The sequence below is a fragment of the Diachasma alloeum genome, unplaced genomic scaffold (genome assembly GCF_001412515.2).
Source record: "Diachasma alloeum isolate Michigan unplaced genomic scaffold, Dall2.0 Dall_scaffold_00343, whole genome shotgun sequence".
Classification (NCBI taxonomy): Eukaryota; Metazoa; Arthropoda; class Insecta; order Hymenoptera; family Braconidae; genus Diachasma; species Diachasma alloeum.
In genome coordinates this window covers 382,526-397,231 of record NW_021680482.1, presented here as the reverse complement: position 1 = coordinate 397,231, position 14,706 = coordinate 382,526, and the positions used below count along the sequence as shown (strand labels likewise).

At 37.3% G+C, this 14,706-nt stretch overlaps 2 protein-coding genes and 1 non-coding gene across 3 annotated transcripts; 1 reads left to right on the top strand and 2 right to left on the bottom strand.

Annotated features, from left to right (window-relative positions):
* Positions 1-6,372: 6,372 nt before the first annotated feature.
* On the bottom strand, positions 6,373-6,445 carry Trnaf-gaa. Its single transcript has one exon. It is a non-coding gene; the product is annotated as a tRNA-Phe (tRNA).
* Positions 6,446-6,560: 115 nt separating this feature from the next.
* LOC107040775 (lipid droplet-associated hydrolase) lies at positions 6,561-11,457 on the top strand. The gene is made up of 4 exons (XM_015261003.2): positions 6,561-6,759; positions 9,344-9,660; positions 9,724-9,915; positions 10,210-11,457. Exons 2-4 carry the CDS (start codon positions 9,355-9,357, stop codon positions 10,639-10,641), a joined length of 930 nt encoding a protein of 309 aa, XP_015116489.1. The 5' UTR covers positions 6,561-6,759; positions 9,344-9,354; the 3' UTR covers positions 10,642-11,457.
* Positions 11,383-14,585, bottom strand: LOC107040778 (proteasome subunit alpha type-4). Its single transcript, XM_015261006.1, has 3 exons — positions 14,449-14,585; positions 12,349-12,976; positions 11,383-11,613 (listed from the first exon to the last, which is right to left on the bottom strand). The coding sequence occupies exons 1-3, from the start codon at positions 14,449-14,451 to the stop codon at positions 11,471-11,473; spliced, it is 774 nt and encodes a 257-aa protein (XP_015116492.1). The 5' UTR covers positions 14,452-14,585; the 3' UTR covers positions 11,383-11,470.
* Positions 14,586-14,706: the final 121 nt, after the last annotated feature.

Below are 14,706 nucleotides of genomic sequence, written 5' to 3'. Positions count from 1 at the left end.
CTTTTCCGCGATCAATTTGATAATGATTCCTTCAACCCAAGTTTATTTAAACTTGAAATTAAGGAATCCACCGTAATAAATGGAAGATTTTTATCCCTGAAATTTAAATTAGTGATAGACTCCTGAAAATTAAAGACAGGTCCCCAGAAATCAGTGACACGTCCCTGGAAATCGGTGACATGTTCCGGGAAATCGGTGAAACGTATCTAAATATTTTTTTTGCTGTTTTGTTTCGGGGAAATTTTACTGGGCCAAAACTTAGATGTTTTTGAGGAACAAATTACATAGAAAGCACGATGCTATATGCTATCTTTCGACTTTGCGGATCTCTATACGAGGGAAATAATTAAATAATTAACAATGCCTTTCTGGAGACTTTTTCTCTATGAGCCTTCAACAGACGGGTTTGGAATTGGAGAACATTTCATTTGCGATTGAGGTCGGAAGGAATGAGGGGAGGGATCAATGATTACGAAAACGATTGGGAGGGAGAGGTGCTTCGAATATGTGAGTCCTTTATTGATGATTAAAGCTAATTTCAGTGGTTGTTTGCGAATGATGCAGTTCATATTTGTTGCGGTTAATTTCGGGATCCTCCGCTCCGATGAAATTTCATCCTGTCTTGGAGTAAGTTTGTCCTGATAATACTGAAATAAAAAGGGAAGTACACCCCATTCATCAAATTTTATTTTTCAACGTTCAACTTTTACTAAATTTGGGAATAGAAATGGTGGGAAAATGAGCCATGGTAGGCACTGAGAAAAAAATTACTTTTGCCAAGTACATTTACTAACGACAAGAAAATTGACACATTTCTGATGCAGATATTTATATGCATTCCCTTGTGGCAAGTAAATATACTTGGCAAAAGCAATTTTTTTTCTCAGTGCGCTTCCATTGAACGGTTGGATAATTTTCATCAAACTTCTCCACCGGTGCACGGCAGTGTCGATTTTTTAGAGTAGAGGATTCTGAGAAATTCGGTGGAATTCGGTTCGTTATCTCGATGAATCAAGTTGAATGACGAAATAGTTCGTTCTTATCCATTGACGAATGATTGCTCAAGGCTGTTCGGCGATTACACTCCATTCTAAACTCCAGAGAGAAACATAAAGCCCGCTTCAACAATCACACTACGCAAGATCGTCAAAGGTTTCTTCGGGGAAACACAAAATTTTTCGGCAAAACTAATTTTTTCTCTCAGTGGAATTCCCTCCTGAATAAACCTAAAAAAATTAAATTCATTTTGCATGATAAAATGGGTATTCAACTCCCTCAAAAGAGAAATTTCATCGGAGATCCCCCGATATAATACAAGCATTCGTATTATTGACCTTACAGCAAAGATTATAGCAAATTAATTTGCTGGACATTATTCGTTTCAACTCGCGGAATAACGATTCCTCTTTAAATGGGAATGATTCGAGTACCAAATCCCCCTCAAATGGCACTATGTCAAAGAGTTTATGCAAGTATTCATACGTTATGGCTGATGAAGCAATAATTCACGATCAACTATTCATTTTAACTCATGAAAGAATCAATTGTTTCCGAATCCGCGGCCATCACGCAATCATTCAACTCCCTGAACAATAAAATTTCATATAAATTTATACAGAAGCATTTATGCAATATCTCTAAAGAATAATTACCGAGCAATCCACAATTCAATACTAATTTTAATTAATGAAATAATGAATTCTCCATAAATACCGAGCATTACGCTATTGTTTGAGTATTTAATCCCTCGAAAATTGCATTTTCTTGTTAGCCATCATTTTGTTTACTAACTTTTTTTTATTACTTGAAAAAATTTGTACAACAACTCAATTGCACGGAGAATTAGAATTGGAATGGAGCGACTAGGCGTACAAAGCGCCCTATGCCACCTAAATCTATCAAGATCTATTGTAGCGGCCGCTTGATCATGACTTTGAATGCTTAGATCATCACCATTCTCCCCGACCGGGAATCGAACCCGAAACCTCTCGCATGTGAGGCAACCCTCTTACCCACTGCGCCAGGTCGTCGGGTCTGCACGGAGAAAAATGTTAAGTAAAAATCACGGAACTCACAGTTCGCTCATAGTTTACGATACGGAACACTGGAAAAATTCCGTGACAGTTCCGCAAAATTTCCTACAACCACATTGCGCTTCGGAATTACACGGAGAGAAATTTTCTAGAAAAATTCTAGTACAAGTACTGGAAAAAATAACAATTCACCGGCCGTGAAAAATTTTAGTGCTGTTAAGGTAAAATTTCTTGGCATTTCTGGGGATTTCTGTGGAATTTTCACAGAAATACGGGGAAAAATTCACGTTTTCCCCAATAAAATTTCTAGTGCCGGCACTGGAATTTTTTCCTGGCCGTCACTTTGCGCCTCTTTTCCCGTGCTAGCACTAGAATTTTTCTAAAAAATTTCTCTCCGTGTACGGAAAAGATACGTAATTCTTATTGAATATTTCTCTCTGTGTGCGTCTAGAATTTTACGTGAAAACTTACAGCATTTGTCATTTAGCATTCATTCGTAAATTATTCGCGATCAATTATTGAATTAAATTCACGGAAAATCGTACGATTCGTCACCAAATTCGGTGTTTTAAGTTACGAATTGAGTATTTAATTCTCTTTCAAGCCGAGCTGCGTTTGATTTCTTACGTAAACATTTGCACTATCCGTCATGTAGCAATAAGCACCAAATAATTCACTGCCGAAATAATACCTTTCAATTCATAAACTAACGATTAATCAACGGATTCAGAGCGTTAAGTGATTTCTCCAGGATCTAATTCTCTCAAAAGTCGGGTTGCGACTAAAATCTTGAGTTCTACTATAATTTCTAACGAATCACACAGCATTTATTACTAAATGATTCGTTATCAGTTATTGGATTGAATTCATGGAACGACTCATCAACAAATTCGGAGCATTAAGCTATTTCTCCAGGATCTAATTCTTTAACGGTCGGATTGCGTCTCAAGTCTTGGGTTCTACCAGTTATCAAGCGGCAATTATTATTACTAAATGATTCGTTATCAGTTATTCAATTGAATTCGTGGAATAATGATTCAGCAACAATTTCGGAACATTAAACTATGAACTGAGTATTTAATCATGTCATGCAGCAATAAGCACCAAATAATTCCCTGTGGAGATAATACTTTCAAATTGAAAATTTCAATTCATAAAATAACGATTCATTAGTGGATTCAGAGCATTAAGTTATCTCTCTAGGTGTTAATTCACTAAAAAAGATTGCGCCTCAAATCTGACGTTCCAACTACGGATTACGAATTACGGAATCGACTCAGAAAATTTAAGTGACGGAAAAGATACGTAATTATTATTGAATATTTCTCTCCGTGCATAATTCTTGAATGATTCTTTATCAATTATTCAATTAATAAAATAACAATGAATAAATTCGAATTCGTAAACTATCGGTTCTCGGAAAAACTAACTCGCGTCTAAAAAATTACCAACAATTTCGGAGCATTAAACAATTAGTGAAGTACTCATTTCCTACCAAGAACTAATTCCCATCATTCATATTCCATGAATAATTACCAATTCCCTATCAATTATTCACTTCCATTCGAAAATAACCATTCACCAATAAATTGGGAGCATCGACCGCTCAATCCACCGCACGATTTCCTCAACCCACAAATTTCATCGAGAATTTTTCCCATCCAAATTTTAGCCAATAGAATTGCACTATTCGACTGTTATTTTATATAGTCAATACGGAATTCAACTGATACTTTTTGCCAATTCGACTAGTAATTTTTCATGTTGATATATATATGGAAAACGCAAAATTTCCTGGTCGAGTGAGCCCTTCGTTGGAACTGACAGATGGATTTTGCCTCATAATGCAATTCTCTTGGCCGAAATTCGGACGGAAAAATTCTCTTCCGAATACCACTCAAGCTTCAAAATTAATCAGGTATTTTCCTCAGGTATTTCCTCCCATACAAACGAACCTATCGGAAAATATCCTCACGTACCAACAAACTATGCAAATAAAAACCTGTAATTTACCTCCCCTAGAACCCCCGCCCCAAAAAATACCGATGTATCAATAAAATCGGGGCATTGCCGCTCAATCCACCGCACGATTTCCTCAACCCACAAATTTCATCGAGAATTTTTCCCATCCAAATTTTAGCCAATAGAATTGCACTATTCGACTGTTATTTTATATAGTCAATACGGAATTCAACTGATACTTTTTGCCAATTCGACTAGTAATTTTTCATGTTGATATATATATGGAAAACGCAAAATTTCCTGGTCGAGTGAGCCCTTCGTTGGAACTGACAGATGGATTTTGCCTCATAATGCAATTCTCTTGGCCGAAATTCGGACGGAAAAATTCTCTTCCGAATACCACTCAAGCTTCAAAATTAATCAGGTATTTTCCTCAGGTATTTCCTCCCATACAAACGAACCTATCGGAAAATATCCTCACGTACCAACAAACTATGCAAATAAAAACCTGTAATTTACCTCCCCTAGAACCCCCGCCCCAAAAAATACCGATTTATCAATAAAATCGGGGCATTGACCGCTCAATCCACCGCACGATTTCCTCAAAACACAAATTTCATCGAGAATTTTTCCCATCCAAATTTTAGCCAATAGAATTGCACTATTCGACTGTTATTTTATATAGTCAATACGGAATTCAACTAATACTTTTTGATAATTCGACTAGTAATTTTTCATGTTGATATATATATATGGAAAACGCAAAATTTCCTGGTCAAGTGAGCCCTTCGTTGGGACTGACAGATAGATTTTGCCTCATAATGCAATTCTCTTGACCGAAATTCGGACGAAAAAATTCTCTTCCGAATACCACTCAAGTTTCAAAATTAATCAGGTATTTTCCTCAAGGGTCCCTCCATACAAACGAACCTATCGGAAAATAGCTGCTAATTTTGAAGCTCTCGTGGTATTACGTACGAAAATCTTACGCAAGAACATGCACTTTTCCAAAATACCCTCACGTACCAACAAACTACGCAACTAAAAACCTGTAATTTACCTCCACTAGAACCCCCGCCCCAAAAAATACCGATTTATCAATAAAATCGGGGCATCGACCGCTCAATCCACCGCACGATTTCCTCAAAACACAAATCTCACCTAAAACTTACGCAAGCGCTTCACCAACCTATCACCCCAGCAATGACCACCACTCCGCTATTCCATTTCTTCAAAATACCCTCACGTACCAACAAATTACGCAAATAAAACCTATAATTTACCTCCATTAGAAACCCCCCTCCCACCTCCAAGAAACATATCAAGTTGACTATGAAACATTGAATATTTTCTTCGAAACCAGCGCACGTATGCGAATGAATAAAAAACAACAACTTCTAATCGCAATGCGTGAAGCGTGATTATTAATGACTGGTGGGTGCCTGCAGGCCTCGTGTTAAGCCAACTGCCATTTATTAATCGGTAAAGGCCAACCGCGGGATTCTAGTGAGTTTTGTCTTCAGCCCACGCAAGAAGAGGCATTTTTTCACTCCTGTCATCTCGACGGTATTAATACCCCGATTTACACGGATTTTTTACTCTCTCGGTTGACGATGGNGGGGAGGGGGGAGTAGACGGGCGAGGAATACTAGAGTCACACGTGCGTGCGAAAAACGATCGACTGCGACAGACTCCGCGTTATTTCCCCTCGCGTATAATGAAGCCAACGAGAAATCTTTTTTACGAGACCAAAACATCGAGAAGTCTTTTCAGTCGAGCAGAGAGGGGCGATGGGGGGGAAGTAGGGGAATCACTGGGTGGAGCTAGCGTGGATCGATGGGATGGCGTCTTTATGGTCACCGCCTACGGTCGGCAGAAAGATATCAACGCGCCTTTTGAATTACCAACAAAACGCCATCTTCAAAGCGCCCGTACCCACGATTTTACCCCATTTCCGGTGTTGAAAAATAAACTGGCTTAATTGGTGGTCCCCGAATTCGTGGGTCCAGCGGTTGTTTTTTTAATGGGTTTTTTTGTGTTTTTAATTGTGCTCGCGGAGGTCTCCTGCCGCGAGAGGCGGAATGTTTTATTTTTATTATCGAGAATTTTTTTGGGTTTCGAGTTATGTGATTTGGAGCAAATGTCAATCGGGGGAATTTTCGGGCATTGAACTTTCATCTTCTTTTGTGGATTTTTCGGGGGGAATGACGGGCGTGAAGCACCCCTTTGTTTTCTTATCGCGATTGTTTATCTTTGGGTGGTGATGAGTTGATAGTTTTTTTTCGGAGCAGTGTTTTGGTGCAATGTTTTTGAGGAGGTATTTAAATGGTTTGGAGCGGTGTTTGGGTTTTTTGGTTTTGGGGAAAAAAAAATTAACTGCCGAAACCCGGGATCGAACCGGGGACATTTAGATCTTCAGTCTAACGCTCTCCCAGCTGAGCTATTTCGGCCTTAAGACGGTTGCAGAGAAGACACTACTTGTACGCGCGTATCGTATGTAAACCAAAAAAATTAAATGGGAGTCGATGGGCTGATAATGAGGGTGATTGTGCCGGTGGAATTCGACCTGATCAATCACTGATTGGTAATTCTCATCACGTCCGTTCGACTTTCACCGCTCGGCTGAGTCATAATGGCGTGCAAGCCAGTGGCCACGAGTGCAAGCAATTGACTGTCATTTCGAGGTGAACAAACATTGAAATTTGAATCATCAAAATTGCCCAGTGAATTTTGGAAATAATTGAGAGGTGGAAATTATATCGAGGTGAGTGTCAATCGTTAAATCTGCTCCAAAATGACAGGAGGATTTCAGAGCGGAAAGGGAGAAAAATGTTTTTTTTTTGCGGTCAAATTCAAGATCAGTGTCCACATTGACAATTTTTTAAAACCAAATTTATATTTTAATTTTTTTTACGTCTAGATAAATTGGGTTAGCTTGCTGTACTCTTCTGTTTTGGGCTGTTTTTTAAATGGAATTCCCGGATTTTTTATACATAACCTGTACTTCCTGTTTTGATAATAATAATGATAATTGTGATGATATTGAGGAGAAATTTCCACGTCATTCCTGGATGGTGGAAAAACGAAAATAGTAGTATGATATTGACGTTTTTCGGTGCATAATTCAGAAACTCATTTCAGAGCGAATTGTAAAATGATTCATAATGCAATAATTCATGGAATAATTCATGATTAATTGGAATAGTTTATAATGAGCTCCTTATAATTGAAAATGAAGTGGTTAAAGTATTTGTGAACTCGTAAATTTCAAGGAGTATTTACTGAATTATTGAGCCCTAATACAATGAAACCACTCTTGCCCCGGGGATGATAAGGATGCAGCAGGTGATGATAGGTTGCAATGGTTTCCCAATCCAAGCAATAATTGAAAATTCGAGAATAGCTTTACCGGAGTCTTTATTTTTCTGATTTTCATCAATTTTCGTGGAACAATTGAAATTTAATTTATAGCTTTCATTGATTTTCTCATCAAATTATTTGACAAATTTCAATCAATTGACAAATTTGTTTTTGAGTTTAAAACATTGAAAAAAAAGTATCCATTCTTCTCCATTCAAAACAATTATACAGAAGTGGTAATAAATCTCTTTCTTCAAACTCATAAATTTCGATGGAATAAAGGGTGTTACTACGAAAGATCATGACAAAAAAAGTATCATAGCCATCAACGTAGTCCCTAAATTATTGAGCCCTAAAACAATAAAACCGCTGCTCCCCCAGAAACAATAAAGATGCAACAGACAATGTTACGTCGCACTGTTGTCTCAGCCCAGGCAATAACCGAGGGTCATTAATTGAAAATTCAAGAATATGTTTACCTGAATTTTTTAAATCTGTATCACTTTTCATCCAACAATTGGCACCAAGTTAACAGTTTCCATTGATTTTCTCATTAAATTGTGACTTTTCAATGACGAAATTCCTCGAACTCAATTGATAAATTCATTTCTGAGTTATAAACATTGAAAAAAAGTCGAAAGTATCAATTTTTCCTCACATTAGAAACGACTCTACAGCAGAAGTAGTAAAATAGAAATTTGCGTTTCCAATCTCATGGAAATTCGATGGAATAAAGGGTGTCAGGACAAAAGATAATGACAAAAAAATCATAGCCATCAACGTATTCCCTAAATTATTGAGCCCTAAAACAATAAAACCGCTGCCCCCCCAGAAACAATAAAGATGCAACAGACAATGCTACGTTGCAGTGGTGTCCCAACCCAAGCAATAATTAACAATTTAAGAATATATTTGCCTGAATTTTCCTGATATTTATCAATTTTCATTCAACAATTGAAATAAAATTTACAGCTTCTATCGATTTTCGCATCAACTTGAGAGTTTTCAATTTAAAATTCCTTGAACTCAATTCATTTCTGAGTTATAAACATTGGAAAAAAGTGGAAAGTATCCATTATTCTCCACATTAGAAACAACTCTACAAAAGTGGTAGTAAAATAGAGATCTATTTCTCCAAACTCATAAAATTCAATAAAATAACGGGTGTCACGACAGAACATCATGACAAAAAAAATATCCATCAAAGTATTTACTAAACTATTGAGCCTTAAAACAATAAAACCGCTGCTGCCCCCAGAAACAATAAAGATGCAGCAAACAATGTTACGTTGCAATAGTGTCCCAACCCAACCAATAATTAAAAATTCAAGAATATATTTACCTGAAATTTCTTCATTTTTATCAATTTTCATTCAACAATTGAAATAAAATTTACAGCTTCTATCGATTTTCGCATCAACTTGAGAGTTTTAAATTTAAAATTCCTTGAACTCAATTGATGAATTACAAAAGTGGTAGTAAAATAGAGATCTATTTCTCCAAACTCATAAAATTCAATAGAATAAAGGGTGTCACGACAGAACATCATGACAAAAAAAATATCCATCAAAGTATTTACTAAACTATTGAGCCCTAAAACAATAAAACCGCTGCTGCCCCCAGAAACAATAAAGATGCAGCAAACAATGTTACGTTGCAATGGTGTCCCAACCCAAGCAATAATTAAAAATTCAAGAATATATTTACCTGAAATTTCTTCATTTTTATCAATTTTCATTCAACAATTGAAATAAAATTTACAGCTTCTATCGATTTTCGCATCAACTTGAGAGTTTTAAATTTAAAATTCCTTGAACTCAATTGATGAATTACAAAAGTGGTAGTAAAATAGAGATCTATTTCTCCAAACTCATAAAATTCAATAGAATAAAGGGTGTCACGACAGAACATCATGACAAAAAAAATATCCATCAAAGTATTTACTAAACTATTGAGCCCTAAAACAATAAAACCGCTGCTGCCCCCAGAAACAATAAAGATGCAGCAGGCGATGTTACGCTGCAATGGTGTTCCAACCCACGTAATAACCGAGGGTCGTTGGGTTGAAGAGGGTCTATTACCGGACGGCCACAAAGACGTTGTACTGGTCATCCCCGGTAATCCCGGCATTCCAACTTTTTACACTGGTTTCATCAAAGCCCTGAAATCGCGTTTACCTACTGAGACACCAGTGTGGGTGTTGGGCCATGCTGGACACGTACTACCACCCAAGACACTGAGTTTTCCATCGGAAGAGGATGCACAGAGTCGGGCATACTCACTCCAAGGCCAGATCGAGCACAAGGTTGAAGCACAAAAGCCTAAAATACAACTTGGCCACTAGATTTATGGGGTTTTCATGTCGCAGGTGGCGTTTGTCAAGGAATACATTCCGAAAGATGCGAGGGTGCATCTCGTGGGGCATTCCATTGGCGCTTGGTTCATCCTTAAACTTTTGGAGGATGAGGAATTCGCCAAAAGAGTTGTTAAATGTTATTTGCTGTTCCCGACGATTGAACATATGGCTGACACTCGCAGTGGAATTTTCTTCACTAATGTCGTGAGTTCATCAGTATTTTTATTTCAAAAATGAATTTTTTATGCTTTTTTTCTTTAACGTTTCCAATGAATTCATTGAGTTTCGGAGGATTCACAAATGAAATTCATTGTTTCTAGGAATTGCAAAGTTTGGAGCAAAATGTTCCTGAGAATATTCCTGATTTCTATGAATTTCAACAGAATAACTGAACTAAAACTTCCGGTTTCTATTGATTTTCAAATGAAATCGTGAATTTTAATTACGAAATCACCTAAAATTTTCTAGCAGTGCTCAGAATTTTAACGTTCATTTCAGTTATTGAGACTCGCTCCATTACTATTTTTCCTCGCCTGGATTTTCACATTCTTCCCCACAATCCTGCGGAATTTCCTCGTGAGAATTTTCGGAATGTTATTCGTGGGTTTCGGTAGTCAATCAGTGCAGCCTGTGCTCCAATTGATCGAGCCAGAGGTACTCAAGCGAGTTTTCCTAATGGGAAAAGAGGAGATGCAGCAAGTACGAGAGCTGAACCACGAAATTGTCTCAAAATACAGTGATAAATTGTGGTTGTACTACGGAGCTAGTGACGGTTGGACCCCAGTGCGATATTACGACCGTCTCAAAGCGAGACATCCAGATGTGCAAGCTCAACTCTGCAAACGCGGATTTCGACATGCCTTCGTCCTCTCGAATGAGAAAGACGTGGGTAGAATGGTTGGGGATCTCATAAACGAGACTATTCATTGATGAATTTTAAATTATCTAGACAATTAGAGAAATGTGGCATTTAATTTTGATAAATAAATAGTTGGGCTCCCACCGGTTGTTGGAAAAAATGAAATATATTTATTGAATATACCGTTTGAGAAACCCCCTAATTCTAGAAATCCCACGGAGTTATTGAATTGCCAATGGAATGCGATGATTTTTTCCATATAAACTACAATTCTTCCCTTTGTGATGAGCCTAAACTGAATTCAATTGCTAAATTTGATGCTGAGTTATGAACATTGCAAAAAAGTCGAAAATGTTCATTTCACTCCATTTTCGAGCGCATTCATTAATGAATTTTAAATTATGTAGAGCATTGGAGAAATGTTGCAATTAATTTTGGTAAATAAATAGTTGAGCTCCCACTGGTTGTTGGAAAAAATGAAATATATTTATAGAATATACCGTTTGAAACCCCCTCGTCTTCCAGGGCAGTGAAAATTTAATGCGACTAATTCTAGAAATCCTACCGAGTTATTGAATTGGCGATGCAATGCGACGATTTTTTCCATATAAAATACAATTCTTCCCTTTGTGATGAGCCTAAACTGAACTCAATTGCTAAATTTGATGCTGAGTTATGAACATTGCAAAAAAGTTGAAAATGTTCATTTCACTCCATTCTCGAGCGCATTCATTAATGAATTTTAAATTATGTAGGGAACTGGAGAAATGTCGCATTTAACTTTGATAAATAAATAGTTGAGCTCCCACTGGTTGTTGGAAAAAATGAAATATATTTATTGAATATACCGTTTGAAACCCCCTCGTCTTCCAGGACAATGAAAATTTAATGCGACTAATTCTAGATTTTCTGCTTGTCCTTCTTGGCTTGCTCGGCAAGTGCCTCCAATCGATCGTGCTCTTTTATTAGTGCTGTCACCTCAGCTGCTGGCAGAATTCTCGTTACTGTCTTACCATTTTCCCGAGTTAATGTTGCCATTTCCACTGGATAAATAACAAAAGAACAATTTGTGAATAATTAATTGAAACATTACGTTAAAGAAGTGGCTAAATTAAGTTCAGAAAGCTCAGTTTTTACTGACGATTCATAAATTCAAAATAGATAAGGGGAGCTTTCTTTGAAGCACAGGTTTATCGAGAAAAATGTCTTTCTGTCAATTTGAGAAATATTTACTAAAAACTAATTTTTAAAAGTTAAATTTTTCAATCAAATTAGGCGACAAAATTGTTCAAAAACAGGATAATCAGCATTATCAAAATTACATTTTGCGAAACAATACTCTGCAATATTAAATATGAGAATGTGCCATTAAAAATACAATTTTATTGAAACATTCTCTTACTTGTTGACACTACCAAAAACGTTATTTTCTTGGCATGAAATCTATTTCCGGTGAAATTCCAGCCACAAACTGATTTTTAACCGTTTTGGAAGAAAGAGTAGAGTACAAAATTGATTATTAAGGGATCATTAAAACAAACCCTCTAAAGTTGTATTTTTTAAACTATTTTATGAATCTCCTCAAAAAATGACCAAAAATTATCCTTCACAGTTCAGACTGGAGAATCAACTCGAAATCTTCAAAGTTAAAATGATAAAATCATTGTAAAACATTCAGTAACCTAGGCTCAAACGAGGCTTCCGACTCAACTTCAAACAAAGTAAAACAATTCCCCCCAAAGTTGGCCATACTCCCTAAAAATAAAATTTTCAAATACCTTTCTCGGCCGTGAGTTTAGTCATATCAAGTGTCTTCGAAAGGACCTTGATGGCAAGTGCCTGGGCATCCTTGAGGGTAGTCTCTCCCTCCTTGTACTCCTGTTTGAGCGAAGAAATGGCAGCAGCCGAGTTGTTCCCAATGCAAGTGGCCTTCCAGCCTCCATAATTACCACTGGGATCAGACTGGTACAGCTGATACCCATAATGCCTGTCCCAGCCCATGTAGAGGATGGAAACCCCGAAGGGTCTCTTCCCACCAAACTGAGTGTACGCCTGCTTCACGTCACACAGCCACGAGACGAGTTGCTCGCAGGGAATGGTCTCGCCGTACTGTAGGAGGTACCTCTGCCCGATGAGACGAAGCTCGTTGGTCAGGACATTGGCGTCCGAGGTGATGCCAGCCACTGAGCAGACCACGTCCTCATTCAGTTTGTAGATTTTCTCGGAGAAAAAGACTTCGTCCAGGAGTTTGTTGGTATTTCTTCTCTCGGCTGCCAGGAGGATGCCATCATTCGCTAGGATACCTAGGCAGGTGCCTGCGTGGCTTATGGCCTCCATGGCGTACTCCACTTGGTACAGACGACCTTCTGGGGAGAAGATCGTCGTTCTCGTGTCATACCTACGTGCCTGGAATACGTTTTTTAACTTTATTCACTGCACAAATTTTTTAAGTGTTTGGAACACAACAAGCTCATGAGAACGTCTTCAGAATGAAGGAAACATTTTCATGATTCTCTCTCAATCTTGAGTCATTTACAATGAAGATGGGTTCATACTATGAAGCGGAAACTAGAGGAATTTTCACCACAGAAATTTCAATTTTGGGGATTTTTAAGAGTGGAAGGGTCAAATCAGTAGTGAAGTGGTCAAATGGTTTAAGTCAATCCCATTCTAGCACCAATTCTCGATGAATATCTCAAATTCTAGAGGAGTTGGAAAAATTTTCCTAGAAATATTTTTTGTGGAGAAAAGTGAGGACTATCGATAAAGATTTTATAAAAATTTCGCTATCTTTCTTAAATTCCGAGTTATTCAACAAAAACTCAACTGGGAGCTAAGTCGACTCAAACCGATTGACCACTTCACTACTGAAATAGTTGTATGTGCAAATGTCTCCAAGTGCTCACGGGTTTGTACATGATTTGAAAATATTTGCACACCCTACGGTGAAAAGAAGTTTTAAGAGTCTACGAATTAAATAATCGCTTAAATTGTGATACAGTGGTATTATCAGTAGTTATTATGCATTATTAATATAAAAACATAATTTATTGGAATGTCATTGCAGATATATTTTCTATGGCTTGTGTAAATGTAAAACTGTACCAGTAGCATCAAGGAAATAAAGTATTCTATTTTATTCTATTTGCGCACCCCTAAATTCGCCGAAATCGAATTTTCCGCTGGTGAATCTGTCACTAGTTTCAGATTCATCATTTTACCCCATTCTCTTCTACGACTCTTTCTCTCTCATTTAATAATAATCTCATTCTCCCTGGAAATAAAAATATAGGGGAGGGTGAGGTAAAACGGACACTAGACTTTTTTTCATAACTCAGGAACAAATTGATCAATTGAGCTCCGTTGAGGCTCATCACAAAGGGAAAGAATTGTTCTTCGTATTGAAAAAAAAATTATTAAATTTTATCAACATTTCAACCCTTCATTAACATTTTAAAAAAAGTCAAAAGTGTCCGTTTTACCCCAACTTCCCCTACATATTTTTCCTTGCAATTCGTATTCTTTTGCATTCATTCAATTAACTTCATGAAAAACTGGTCATTCTTGTTGTTTATCTGACTTCCAGAGCTCTGTCTTCAGCTCAGGAAGTGACTGAATATTTTTATCATACAAATTCTACTTCTGTCGTATTTATTTCGATGGATCCTCGTGCATAGTCAATTGTTCAATAATCTATTCCATATTTTCATTGTATTTTTCTGAATATTCGTAATTTTGAAGGAAATATACATGTCGATGACAAGGCATTTCCCTCATAACCTCACTCACTCCCTAAGAATCAAATTATCTCCACTAATTCATGCAAAACCTCCTCATTAAAACCGTTTAAATGTAGATTCAGTTGATAAATAACTCACCATGTTATCTGTTACTGTGAAAACTGCAGTGAAAAATTATCAATAACAATTTGAACAGACTGAAATGATGCGGTCCTGCTCGGTAAACTTGTGCCGCTGTCTTCGTCCCGTGTAAACTTGCGGGGTTATTCTCATGAAATTAAAGCAGTTTTCGAACAGCTGTCATAGAGGCGGGAGTGGGGGGTGCGGGATCGTTTGTTCCGGTTGAACACGTTCTAGGGAAAATGGCGACAGTACGGTGGGCGGGTGGAACCATAG

Bases quoted from the DNA above. Each gene is read 5' to 3' on its own strand.
- LOC107040775 (XM_015261003.2), top strand. From the start codon at position 9,355: ATGCAGCAGGCGATGTTACGCTGCAATGGTGTTCCAACCCACGTAATA. The intron at 9,661-9,723 runs GTTGAAGCACAA...TTCATGTCGCAG, and splicing joins AAGGCCAGATCGAGCACAAG to GTGGCGTTTGTCAAGGAATA. The intron at 9,916-10,209 runs GTGAGTTCATCA...CGTTCATTTCAG, and splicing joins GAATTTTCTTCACTAATGTC to TTATTGAGACTCGCTCCATT.
- LOC107040778 (XM_015261006.1), bottom strand. The intron at 11,614-12,348 runs GTATTTGAAAAT...TTATTTATCCAG, and splicing joins TAAACTCACGGCCGAGAAAG to TGGAAATGGCAACATTAACT.